Source organism: Corvus hawaiiensis, chromosome 4 (assembly GCF_020740725.1).
Source record: "Corvus hawaiiensis isolate bCorHaw1 chromosome 4, bCorHaw1.pri.cur, whole genome shotgun sequence".
In the NCBI taxonomy this organism is placed as follows: domain Eukaryota; kingdom Metazoa; phylum Chordata; class Aves; order Passeriformes; family Corvidae; genus Corvus; species Corvus hawaiiensis.
In genome coordinates, this window is record NC_063216.1 from 55,874,724 (window position 1) to 55,888,139 (window position 13,416).

Genomic DNA, 13,416 nt, shown 5'->3' on the forward strand with positions numbered 1-13,416 from the left:
GCATTACAGAGTGGGCTGAACTACCACACTCAGGTTCCACATCACTGCCAGTGCAACAGAATTGATCCAGACATCACTCAGAAGTTGATAATTCTACAGGTCATTAGTAAAAACAGTAGGCATGAGAGCTTGTAACTGATAAAAAGAGTACAACCCCGAGCACTCAAAAAAAAAAAAAAAAAAAAGAGGAAAAACATGCAGTGTGAGATCACATGCAAGCACTGAATGTCATCTTATACAAGAAAATAGATGATGACCCATCTGAGTAACTCATCTGTTCATTGAACACTCTTGAGGAACCTGCTGAGGAAAGGAGAACTAGGTGATGAAGGATTTTTGTAGCTCTTGATAAATAAATATCCTTTATCACTTAGGAATCTATCCCCAAATTTACAGGAAACACTAACAATGTTTGAAGAAGAAAAGGACAGGTTGTAATACTAACTTACAAACTTTTAAGGTCTGCAACTATGACTCGTATGAACAAGAAAAAGTAAAACTATGGTTGTCTTGTCACATACTGCTTGCTTTGCTCCAAATTACAAATCTACTGCATACTCTGTCACAGCTACAGGTCCTTTAGGAAAAACTCACAGCAGAAGGAAGGCTGGCAGGCCAGAGATTGCTTTAAAGAGCAAACAATACTGGCTGGAACTGCAGTTTCTTTCAGTTCCAAAGAAAATTTGCCTTCAAACCCCTTATTTTTACAGGACATTTTCCCTGTAAATGCACCATACCTTGGGGGTAAAATCAAGTTCCTCTTCCTCAGAGGTATGCCAACTGTCATCGCTCCCCTCTTTCTCAGAGCTTCTTTAAAAGCAAAGCAAAATGAGTACTGTGTCTCTCATGTCATTCCTCAGGTAAGTGTTAGGTATTTTGAAAGTCTCACCTTATTGAGTCTCCTTGGGAGAAGTCATCTAGTGCTGTTCAAACATTAATCGACATGTTGAAATTAAATTTAGCATGCTAAAAATTAACCATCTAAAAATTAAACATTTAACATGGACAACTCTACAGATCATAACAGAATGATGCTTTGGGTAGTAAATTCAACACACGGCGGCATAAATGACTGCATTTCCAAAACAAAACTGCTTCTTCAAACAACACTGAATTTAAAGAAAAAAAAAAAGGAAATAAAAATACCAGAGCTGTATCTCTTTTGGACTCTTATACCTAGAAGTTAAAAAACATAGAAACACGTCTAAACTAAAAAAAAAAAAAAAAAAAATTAAAAAAAGTGTAACATTAATATGTTACATTAGTAAACAATTAACAAAATTGTGGTGGTTTAGCAAGACATTAAGTAGAAGAACTTCCAAAGTACTCATCTCACACACAAGTACAATCACATGCAGGGATTTATTATTTTATGCAGCATTATGTACAACATTATGCCATATATTACACTATCCACTGCTCTACCCAGTTACAGATTATTTTGCAAATGTAATGAAAATCAAAAAGCATAATCAAGCTCTAAAGCTCAAGTAGAAGAATCAGCAACAGCTCTGCACACTGCACCAAAAAGGGAATTCAGCAGACAAAAGTGGCAAACCCAGGGCATTCTATAGCACACTCCAAGCCTTCATCAGTGTTACAAACATGACTTGCACATAGGATAATAGGATAAATCAGGTCAGAAGGAACCTCAGGAAGTCTCTTAGCCTGCCTTCTCAAATTGGGCTCAGTTATGATGTCAGGTAAGGTTGTTCAGGGATTTATCCAGTCTGGTCTTAAACACCTCCAAGGATGGAGACTGTACAACCTCTCTGTTTTACTGTTCACACATTCAATTAGGAACTATTTTGTTACCATTTGTGCCTTATATCTCCGTCTCCTGTCATGTACCACTGGGAAGCACCTGGCTTTGTCTTCTCACATGTACTAGAAGTTGCTGCTAGGTCCCCTGCAAATTCATTTCTTCTCTAGGCTGAAAAAGCCCAGTTTCCTCAATCTGTCCTCAAAGGGCAAATATTCCTGTCCCTGATGAATCCAATGGCTTTCCACTAACTTGCTCACTGTTGAAAGGCCAATCTCTCTTGCACTGGAGGCTCAGATTACACCCAGAACACTGGGGTACAATGGGAACACAATCCAGAGAGTGCCAAGTAGAGGTGGATAATCACTTTGCTCAATCTCTTGCCTATGCTGCTCTTAATAAACTCAGGATACTGTTGCCAGGGCACCCTGCTGCCGGCTCATTCTCAGCTCACTCTGCCAAGGCCCATCAGGTTTTCTCAGCAAGGCATCTCTTCCTGCCAGGCAGTGCCAGCACCTTTTCTAACAAGGGGCTGTTCCTTTCTGTGCTCAGACTGCACTTGCCCTGGCTGAATTTTGCAAGACAGGCCTGACAGTTCATTTACACAGCCTGCCAGAGTAAATGCCTCTGAATGACAGCACTGCCCTAAAGTGCATCTACTGATCCTCCCAACTTAGGGCTATTCGCAAACTTGATGGGAGCGCACTTTAGCACATCACTGATCTACTAAAGAAACCTGAACTCTAGGAATCCAGCTTCAAGAGTGCTAGAACCTCTCAACTATCAACAACTACGATGAAACAAAAGGGCTCTTCAATTCCCAAAACAGAAGGGGAAAACAAACACAACTTCCACATAGTAGCTATTTCAGCATTCCTCAAGTTCCTTATAACTAATTCTTGGTAACCAATCCAAGGTCTTTGGCAGAATCATTAAAGGGAAAAGAAAACAAAGGCACATCATGCCTGAAAGACATCCCCTCTACTAGCAAGAAACACAAAAGAGCATGGAAATTTTGTCTGTTCTAAACACAGGATTTATGTGGGAATTTTGATGAGTACATCTCCTGACCCGCACTGGGCTTTTAGACAATAAAATATAGTGTTCATGTCATGTAGAGAAAACCTAGAAGCTGAAACCACCAGTGCAAGGACAAGCTATCAGTTAAAATACCAACAGTCTCTAATTGTTACCATTTCCTACTGCAAACACATGCTATTTAAATAATATTAATTAGTTGTACATACCACAGTTTCCTGTTAACTCAATCAGTACCAGCAGTCTAACCTACCTGCTAATGTCCCAAGCAGAATAAAAATCTGTCTCCACCAGTGCGGAGCAGTCAGTTATCACTCTTGACAGGTGACTTCAGTTATATTTTCAATAGTACAGTCGTAAGTAATCAAAAGAGATGAGTAAGTTTTCCGAAATTTTGCTTCCAATGAATATATTAGCTCAGTTGGGTAGAGCATGCTGCTAATAACACCAAGTTTGTGGGTTCAATCCCTATATGGGCCATTCACTTAAAAGCTTGATGATCTTTGTGGGTCCCTTCTAACTCCGAATATTCTGTCATTCTGTGAATAGTAACTTTAAGAATGATCAAGACCAGGTCACATTGTCCTTTAGAAGGCAAGAGCGAAAGTTCATGAGCTAGCTTTCAGAGAGAATTCTGATTACAGTAGAAATGGGATCTAGAAAAGCAGTCTCTGGGGACTGCTTGTTTCTACTTTAATTGAAGCCCATTTCAGAGTAACAGAAGTGCTTGTTTAAAAATAACATTATTTACTATCACCAATGACAAAAAGCAAACACTAAATTCAATAATAAAGAACCAATGCAAAACATGCAAACAAACAAAAATCACGCAAAGCCTGCTCTCTAATGTAGTTCATAAAACCAGTACCATCAAAATAGGGACCTCCAGAATAATAAACATCATAGATGTGTTGATATTTGTATTGTACAGCACATTTCATATTTTAAATGCTACTGTATAAAATACCTTTCCTTGATTTTCCTGCTCTTGATGTCTGGTTAGGAGATTGTTGCATTCCTATATCCATTTAGGAAAAGGCATGGAAAGGACAGACGGAACAATGACATCAGAATAAACTGGAATTTCCAGAAACTTGGAAAAACATAAGCAGTACATCAAAACAGCTACAGCAATGGGAGAACATACTGTGACTATCAGCCTATTCTACAGTTAGAAGTGCTGGAAACAACCCAACCACAATCTACTGAACTCTGCTCTCAAGGGACAGTGTCAAACAGTAACTTATTGTACTTGCTCCATGTAAAACATCCATATTTCAATATTCTGAAATACTGAAACTGATTATCAGAAATATACTTTACTGACAACTTTGTATTTCCCTCAACTTGACTACTCCTTGTCTAGCACAGCTGCAAATGAAATTCCTCCCTGGTTGTAGAGTGCCTTACACATACGGCACACAAAATTCCTTATTCTAAGCATCTCAAAAATCCCTATGTGCCTAGAACCAAACTTTGGAGATTATCCAGAAGTTTCAAGGAAATCTTGGCTCCCTGTACTCAGACCAGCATGCAACTTTGAGACATTATGTTATTTACACACACTCATCTTAAGTTACAGTATTAGCATGTTTGTTATCCCTAGCTAAAAAAGGAACCCAGCAACTTGTTGCCTTAAATCAGCTCAATCTTAAAAGTTGTGTCAGTTAGTGCCTGATGCAAACATAGGCCACTTCCAGTTTGAAGAGTCCTGCTTACATTGATATAACCATGCTGAACCATTCACATACAAAAGCTACGCCACCAGCCAGAACACAGACACAACAAGAGGGCAGCATGTTCCCCCAGGGTTATAGAGCAGGCCACAATTGGACCAAAATGGGTGCATTGACTGGTGTATCATGTATATGTGTTTGTGTGTGCGTACATGCCAGTGTGTTGTGGAACACAAGTTCAAAATATAAATCACTATGAATCTGCTCTACCCATCCCACTTAGTAACAAATCATTCTGTTATTGCAGCTAACTGACACCAAATTTCTTCATGATGTAACATTACTCTCAGAGCAGAACGGAGTCCTGCCTATATTGACTTTACCACATGGAATGAATGTGGCAAAATGACTTGTACCAAAAAAAGATACATATAAATAGTTGAGAAAGGACCTCATGATGGTTGCTCAACCCTTCTACATTTCTCTGTTTTCTTAAAAGATGATACAGGACAGCTTTTACTGACCTTGGGAGATATAAATCACTGAAGCCCTTATTTCTTTTCTAAGAGCTCTATGGTGGAAACCAAACAGTTTCTGTAGGGACCCAGGAACACGAAAGGAACAATACATCACACAGTAAATATTCAAATAAACAAAAGCCAACTTCTAAAGTAGACTGAACTGCTCATTAGAGGAGAGTATTTTGAAAAATATTCAGCAAGTGCAAAAGCAGCAAAAGGAACAAGGACAACACTGAAGATCCCAGAAAAACTGTACAGAAGAGCAACAGAACAAAAATAATTCCAAAATGGGTTTCCCTGTTCTCTTGAAATCATTCCAACTTCTCCTCTAACAGAAGCTCAAAGTCTGTTACTGCAGCATATCACAAGGACTCTCACAATCCAGGACCTGTACTTTTTGTGTGCAAGCTAGAGACTGCAGAATTAATGCAGGTAAATATTCTCTATATGCTACTCATCTCTCAGAGACAGTAACAGTGTCCACTGTTTGGGCAAAAGCAACATTTTCCTGATTAAACCACTTGTACCAAAGCCTTTCAAAAAAAAAAAAAAAAATCCTGCAATCTATCAAGAAACTTTCAAAATCTCTGACTAGATCAAATCAAGTGTTCCTAAGCCAAAGGAACAAAGTCTGACTCTAAATTAAATTCCTGTATCTAGGAAAAATCAGTGATGAAAAATATCCCATATTTTGCTCATTTTTCTTGACATATTTAAAAATGGAGTACGGAACTGCACTTAAAGGAATAATGAACTGTATTTGAGCACTGTCTTCTGCCCATTTCCCACATAGTTCCAATGTAAAACCCTTAAAAACTCAAAAATAATAAAATATCCCACTTGTAGGGCTTGAGATGTAAAGCATAAGACAAATTATTTCATTTATACTCAGGTATTCATTTTCTAAGATTTCTCTAGGACTCTGAGCTCATAAGCATAGAGGATTTTTAACTCACTGAAGGAGTTGATTTTATAAAAAAAATTATTACCTTGCGATCCAGAAAAGCAATTAAATTGCCTCATGATCCAAAAATTATTAAAATTACAGAAAGTGGAAGAAAAGCATTATTTTTATTGTAAATCAAACTATGTTTAAGCCAGTACAGCATACACAGACACTGCGATGTTATTGCTAACAAAGTTACTTTTCCAATATAGTATTTGCTAAGTACATCTCTGCAGCACTTACATGACAACTGTTATAACTGATTTTGAGAAGTAAGACATGCAAAAAGGACCTTAGTGCAGATGGAGCTATTAACATTAAAATGAAGACACAAACTCCGGGAAAATCAACAAGACACGTACCTTTCTTCTCATTTCTCTGTTGCTTCCCAACTACAGAAAGAGGAACAACTACTCAGGTGGAACCCACTGCTTTTGTAATTGGATTTTCACAATCTGAGTGGCCATCTCTAGGTAAAAGTACACACTTGAAAAATAAAAACACTTTTGCCTAGCTTCTTCCCTATCCCCCTTCTCTCTCAAGGAAAACCCATAGAGATGGGCAGTCTGACAAACAGAAAGTAACAACCCTAAGAAGTGAACACAGAATGCAAATCAAATGCCTTCACAGCCTGACAAGCAGCACTTACAACTATCATCAAATAAGCACATTCACAAAGCTTTTGCTACTCCATCTGATGCCTCCACTAAAACCAACGGTGAACACAGTAAGCGCTAACAACACAAATCCACTAAAGAAAAGCGGCTCCTCTTGAGCTACTCCATGGTTAAGGGTCTTACCTCCTCTGTCCACAGCAGGTGCACCCAGTGTAAAGCCAGCAGCTGCTGCCCGGTGTGGAGTGCCAAGTGCTGTGATGCCTTGTGCACCACCCCCTGTAGAAGGTTCTCCTGTGTTTTCCCAGTCTGCATATTCTGCCAGTTGTTTACTAAGACTGTATAGAGAAAGAGAGGAAATATATTTGATAAAAAATAATCACATACTTGTATACACCATTTAACAGAAGAGTTAACAGCCACTTCTTATCCACCCTACACATATTTTCACAGTAATATAGATTCATATACTCATATGCACTTACTGCATGACTATTACACACTTCAATATTCACTAGAGTCATGTTCACTCTCTAAATATCAAATTCAAACCTACAAAGTTATTAACTCCTGCTTGGTACCTGTCAAGTTCCACCTCTGGATAACTGTAGGATACAGACATATTTTAGAGTTTATATTGAGCAAATGTGAGCTTAGCAGTAAAACCCGAAACCTAACAGAGAACTCTCGGTAAAAATTTTCCTCAACTTTCAAGTTAACACTAGACACTGGAATGATACACAGCAGAAGACAAGAGGAAATGGCCACAAGTTCTGCTAGGGGAGGTTAAATTGGATATTAGGAAAAATCACTTCAGCGAAAGGGTCGTCAGGCATTAGAACAGACTGATCAGTGAAGCTGTTGAGTCACCAGCCCTGGAGGTATTTGGAAGATGTTGTAGATTGGCACTTAGGGACGTGGTTTAGTGGCAGGCTTGGCAGCGTTAGGTTGATTCTTAGTGGCCTTTTCCAATCTGAGTGATTCTATGAAGACATCACTGAGCACACCTTTCATACAAGTGCCAACACACCATTAAACATACTTGGTGCTGTTTCCACAAATTATCAAAAACCACACTGATAACTGACAACTTACTCTAATGATACAGTTTCAAATTTACCTAGAATATCCATGAATAACAGCATAATCCTCAGCTGTCCATCCATTAGTGTCTTTATGGGAAACATCAGCACCATACCGAAGAAGAACTTTTATCAGATTAAGCTCTCCACCAGAAGCAGCAGTCATAAGTGGGGTTCTGAAGGATCCAAGAAATATGATATGAAATAGATTGTTTTACACAGTCACTGTAATTATTTTTGTTTCTGTTTGCCCTCAAAAAAGTATTCTCCCCATTACTTTAAAATGAACAAAAGCATTTTTCATTAAGAGAAACAATAAAATGGGAGAGGGTCTCAAAACAATTAAATGTTTAATCTTAAAGCTTCCACACAGACAACACTTACAAACTCTACTACTATGCAGGAGATGGCTTTCAATTTGAGGGAATGCTGCTGAGCTAGTGGCAGGCTTCCTGCCAGAAAGGCCAAAACAGACAGTAACATTTTGCAATCCTCAATGTGGAAAGCATCGAACGAGACAGCAAGCCACTGAGGCATGGCCATCTTTCACAAATCACAGAAGAAACTGCTGCTGTGTGGCTCCTTGTTTTGTATCTTTTCAGACCTCATTGCCATGCCTCTCTCCAGCCAACTTTAAGAATATTACAGAGACCGATGTAAAGTTTTGACAGCCCCTCACCTTTCACATTGATCTCGAGCATGCACGTCAGCACCTTTTTTAAGGAGAAACTCCATTATTTCTTCATGATGTTCGGAGATAGCAAGAATAAGAGGGGTATATCCCTCCTGAAAGGGCAGATAAAGTTAGAAATCAAAGTAAAAAAAAAAAAAACCCCTTCAATAAAAATATGAATGAAACTTTTGGAAAGCACTTCATTAACAAATATAAAAATTTACCTTATTTTGGGCATCAATATTGGCATTATTCTCAAGCAACAGCCCTGCTAAAGTGGTATTACCAGAGAGGACAGCCAGGTGAAGGGCAGTGTTGCCATCAGTGTCTGCCAGATTTGGGTCAGCACCGTGTTCTAGCAGAATAGCCACACATTCTTCTTGCTGGCACTGTACTGCCTGGAAACAAAACACAAAAAACTTCAGCATTTACATTTCACTTTGTTGCAATTCCTCCAGCTTCCCAATACTGGGAATTAAGAGCACCTTCAAAGATTAGCTAACATATGCCCATTCCACACCAATCACAATATGCATGTTTTTACAAAGGTCTACATAAAGAATACTGAAAAATACGTAATTTATTTCAAAATCAGTAGGCCTCACTTGCAAGAACATACCATAGTCCACGTACCTTCATCAGTGGTGATCTGTTATCATTGTCAAAAAGATTTATCTTACACTTGTTTTCTACTAGATACGTAACTACATCCACATGGCCGTTTGCACAAGCAAGATGCAGAGCTGTCCTAAAAATTAAACAAATTGAATTAGCACAGACAGGGATAATTTCACACTTTTTTGATAAACAGATATGACCACAAGTTTCACTTTGCAAATTGCAAGCTTAAGAACTCACTCCATTACGAGTACCACTAGCTGCAAACCAAATGCTTGGGACTTGCTAGCAAAAACCCTCCACAGCATTTGCTTAGTAAGGGGATATTTCCTTCACTACAGACCTGAATCTGCAGAGATTCCTGTGCCCAGGTGTTGGGTACTGCCCTCAGTGGGACTACACACATGGCACAGCAACAGAGACCAAAACTAGGGAATCTGAGAACTATGGCAAGTAAACTTCTAAGTTTTTCTTTCATCATTCATGGGAAAGAAGTGTATTGGAGATGTAGGAAATGGGTTTAATCACAAGAATATTAGAGTTTCCCTGCACTTTGAGAATTTCTCCTTTTTCTCTAGCTTTTTTACTACTGAAGCAAAACCAAGAACGTGCTTGCACCAAAGTGCCTCTAATAACATGTAGCAAAACAGAAAGCAGAACACTAATCCTGACTACAGGAAAGTAGTTTTTGACTTTCCTGTAGTGTTCAACTATCATAGTCATAAAAAGTTTTCTACAGAGGAAGTCCTCTCTGAGGAGGCAATACTGTGTTTCCACATTATATAACCAGCACAGGAAAAGTGAACTTTTTTCTTCAATTTAAAGCCTTGCCAGAAAGAAAAGGGTCCTTCAAACCACAGAACATCTTAGGTCTGATGTCAATTAACCAGTCTACTTATACACAAAGACACAATCATCAAGGAAGTCCTTGCATGTGTTTCCTCCCTTGAAGGTGATGCAATAAGAATTCTGCAGTTCCCCAAGAACCATAGGGATCACCAGCACTAGTTTTGAACCTTATCACTGTAGGTAGGTTCTCTGTATTTAGAGAAGCTCAGCTAACCTTCAAAGTATTTTAGTACCTTGTTGAGAGGCCAAGGTACAACAGCTCCCTGGCTAGGTGGGAACAGAGAGGGGAAGGTACACAAATGTGGCACATGATGCAGGAACTCAATAATTTATAACGCAGATACTCCTTGTTAGATGGCAGCTGATGGGGCCCCCTCTACAGACTCCAGGATGAGGACAAAAAAACCACACAAGACTTCAAAGAACTTGTGATGTCTTGCTACAGACAGGGAAGAGACTGAAGCATCAAGGAAGACCTCCTACTTCTGAAGAAATAACTGACTGAGATTATCTGAAAGCTAACCAGGACTGGTTATGAAACCAGTCTAAAAGCTTCTATTAACAAGCACGAGGAAACGTGACAAACCTGAAGTCACTAACTACGGGCTCATCGCTGCCATCCTCAGCCAATCCTCTCAATCTGCCTAGCGGAAAGGAGTTGGCTCTGCTTGGAGCAAGGCCTGCTGAGCTCCACAGAAGATCCACTTCAGGGAACAGGCTGGCAGAGAACATCAGAGTGTTCAAAGTTGCCTGTCCCCACAAGAGACTGCAAATAACACCGAAGCTGTTCTGCCACCAGCCCTAGGGACCCTGCTCAGACTCTGCTTCTCCTGCTGCTGCTGCACTCACATACACTGATTACCCACGGGGCAGAAGAGACCTGCTGATCTCTGAGCAAACAACCCAACCAGGAGGCGTCAGGGAAACAGCAGCTCGACAGCACACGCTTTCAAAGGCAGTTAGCCAACAACCCAGGACCTACAAGCTAAGCAACGTAAAGCTCTACAAGTTCACTCCGACAAGCAGCTGACCGGGTAAATCTCTCTTAGTGATTAGCTTTGACCCAGGATTCATGACTAGCCGGTATCATACCTACATGTGCTTTCAACTCTGTGCCAAGTTTTGTCTACCTTTTCCAGCAGGGCTGATGGCTTCCCTAGACCATGTCTGAAAAGCCTTCTCTCTCCTGAGTGATGCTGTTCCATACACATTTTTTGGAGGTCCTATGGGCTACAGGACCCACTTTATGGAAGGAGCCTGTAGGTGTGAGACTTGCCACATCCCTGGGGTAGTATTTTGGTTTTGGAAATCCCAAGAAGCAGAACTGAGACATTCATATGAACAACACACACATTTCAGCCGTTACTTCATAGATTTCCTATTCTTCACTTCTACTTCCAGTCATGTCTTTCAGTCCCTGAAGGATGTGATGGAGCTCTGAAACACAATTGCATCTGACGGTCATTCAATCCCACATCACACCCACAAGCACTGCGAGGGCACAGGTGGCCCCTGGAACCCTCAATGCTGGTATAGCATACACCAGCTGCAGCAAGCAGGCAGACTGTCCACAGGACCCCTGTCAGGTAAGCTTTCCAGCACTGAGCATTGTCATGCCAAAAATCACTGCAATGCTCTAGAACTTACACTGCCTTGTGTCTTGTAAAATTTGTTTTGGGGTTTTTTTTTTACACTGTGCTACTTTATTTCCCCAGTTATAACACTGATAATAGCTTGACACACAGAAGGAAACCTTGGTAGAGGAAACAAAGACTTCTAGACAACACTTTAAAATACCAAAATTAGCCAAAGTATATACCAGGCCTGCTAAGATCTGATGACTATTTCTGTAAATGCCATTGGGTACCCTGACTCGGGCAAATGGAGCAGGCACAAAATGCAGTCAATTCACCTTAAACTGCATCCCCCATCTCCAGCTGCATAATCAAATACTAAATGCCAACATTCAGGCACCTAACCCCAAATACTAAAGTGATGCGTACTGTGCTCTTCCTTGCTTGTCCTACAAATCTAGGTGGTTTTAGGGCAATAAAACTAGATGAATTTTATTGCTGCCAGAAGTCCATCCTTCTGGGCAGCCAATCTAGGAAGCTGAGCTGCTCTGCTTAGCATCTCTTCAGAATATCACAAAGGATTTCACTCTAAGACTTTTCAGGAAAGGTGATTCCCTTATGCATATGATAGATCACTAGGAACTATGCTGCAGCCCAGGGCTTCTCCTTATGGTAGAACTGTTAAGTGCTTGCTGTGCTTGATTCAAAACCCCACACAACAGCACCTGTCAGAAGCAACAGCTTCTCCTGCAAGTCACTGACCAGATCTTCTAGTCCAAGGTACTGATTAGCTGTACTAAAGCCTCAGAGCAAAAAACTAACTGCGACCTAAAACCACACTGTGGCTTAGGCTGCCCCATCACACTCACAAAAGGCAACTGTGCATGCAGCATCAATAAACAACATGTTTATTTTGCGTTATAAATCCTTCCTAACTGCAGTGCCCACCTTTCTTTAAGTTGCTCCCAGCTGAGGCAGTGCATCCTTCGGGCTCAACTACTGAACCTGCACGCTGAGCCCTCAGAGGTACATAGAGATAGGTGCGATTACACTCAGACTTCAAACCCTGGCTGGAGAACGGCCATGAGGCTCCTCTTGCAACCCCCGTTTGCCAGGCTAAGACTTCCACTCCTGCCCCTCTGGGCACGGACATACAGCTCCGGGAATGAGGGCACCGAGGAGGCCGGGTCAGAAATGGTGAGGCGACAGTTGGCCGAATTCAAGGGGTTTTTGGCACCACAAGCCTGCTTCCCACAGCCAGCCGAGGGCTGCTCTCGGCTGAGGCGCCCGCCCTCCCGCTCCTCACAGCGACGCTGCAGGTCCGCTCCTGCGCCGGGGGGCTCCCGGGGGCCGCTACAGCTGCACCTGGGGCTCCCGAGACCGCCTCGCGGCTACCGCCCTTACCGCTCCGCCTTGTCCCGACCGTCGATGCCGTATTTCCTCAGTCCCTGCCGCACCTGGGCCAGGTCGCCGCTGGCGGCCGCGCGGTGTAGCTTGCCCAGGTCCTTCTGCCGAAGCTCGTAGGCACCGGCGGGGCAGGGAAGGGAGGCGCTGCCGGGCGGCGGCTGCCCCTTCTTCTTCCTCCCGAACCCGAAGATCCTCTTCATCCCGCGGCAGGGACACAGGCACGTCTAAGGAGAGCGACGGCGGGAAGCACCCGGCGGGCTGTATCGTGCCTCAAGCAGGGACAGGGAAGGGGAGCTCCCAGCAGCGTCCTCGACGCGACGCGGCTGCCGCGGAACGAACCTCGCGCGCGGCAGCAGCCCCGGGGCAGAGACAGCGCCAGTCCCGACCCCCGACCCCGCGCACGGCGAGCACCGCGCAGGCGCGGGAGGGCAGCGGCGGACGGGCCCGCGCAGGCGCGGCCGCGGGAGGCGGAGAGTTCTCCGGTGGAAGCCCAGGGCGCTTAGTGCTGTGTGGGTGCTGCTATCAGGCTGGGGTGAATGGGTGACAAGAACAGACAACACGGATTAATACAGGAGGAAAGGGGGTGGAGCGGGACTTCAGACATCATCTAGTTACGTGCCTGACCAGATGCTGAGGAATATGTCTGGTCCAAGTAG

The 13,416-nt window shown here is 42.3% G+C and overlaps 1 protein-coding gene across 11 annotated transcripts in view; it reads right to left on the bottom strand.

Moving 5' to 3' along the window:
• LOC125324445 (ankyrin repeat domain-containing protein 26-like) overlaps positions 1-13,163 on the bottom strand; it is a 54,105-nt gene extending 40,942 nt beyond the window's left edge. For 4 of the 11 annotated variants that reach the window (XM_048300303.1, XM_048300306.1, XM_048300301.1 and 1 more), the window contains exons 1-9: positions 12,758-13,163; positions 8,946-9,060; positions 8,537-8,710; positions 8,319-8,425; positions 7,678-7,815; positions 6,744-6,895; positions 3,768-3,818; positions 890-923; positions 738-810 (exon numbers count right to left, since the gene is read on the bottom strand). In XM_048300303.1, the coding sequence (XP_048156260.1) occupies positions 738-810; positions 890-923; positions 3,768-3,818; positions 6,744-6,895; positions 7,678-7,815; positions 8,319-8,425; positions 8,537-8,710; positions 8,946-9,060; positions 12,758-12,960 (1,047 nt within the window). In that variant the 5' untranslated portion in view covers positions 12,961-13,163. Of the gene's footprint in view, positions 1-737; positions 811-889; positions 924-3,767; positions 3,819-6,743; positions 6,896-7,677; positions 7,816-8,318; positions 8,426-8,536; positions 8,711-8,945; positions 9,061-12,301; positions 12,622-12,757 lie in introns of those variants that run through there. The other 7 variants (XM_048300302.1, XM_048300308.1, XM_048300307.1 and 4 more) reach the window with 7 other exon arrangements.
• Positions 13,164-13,416: the final 253 nt, after the last annotated feature.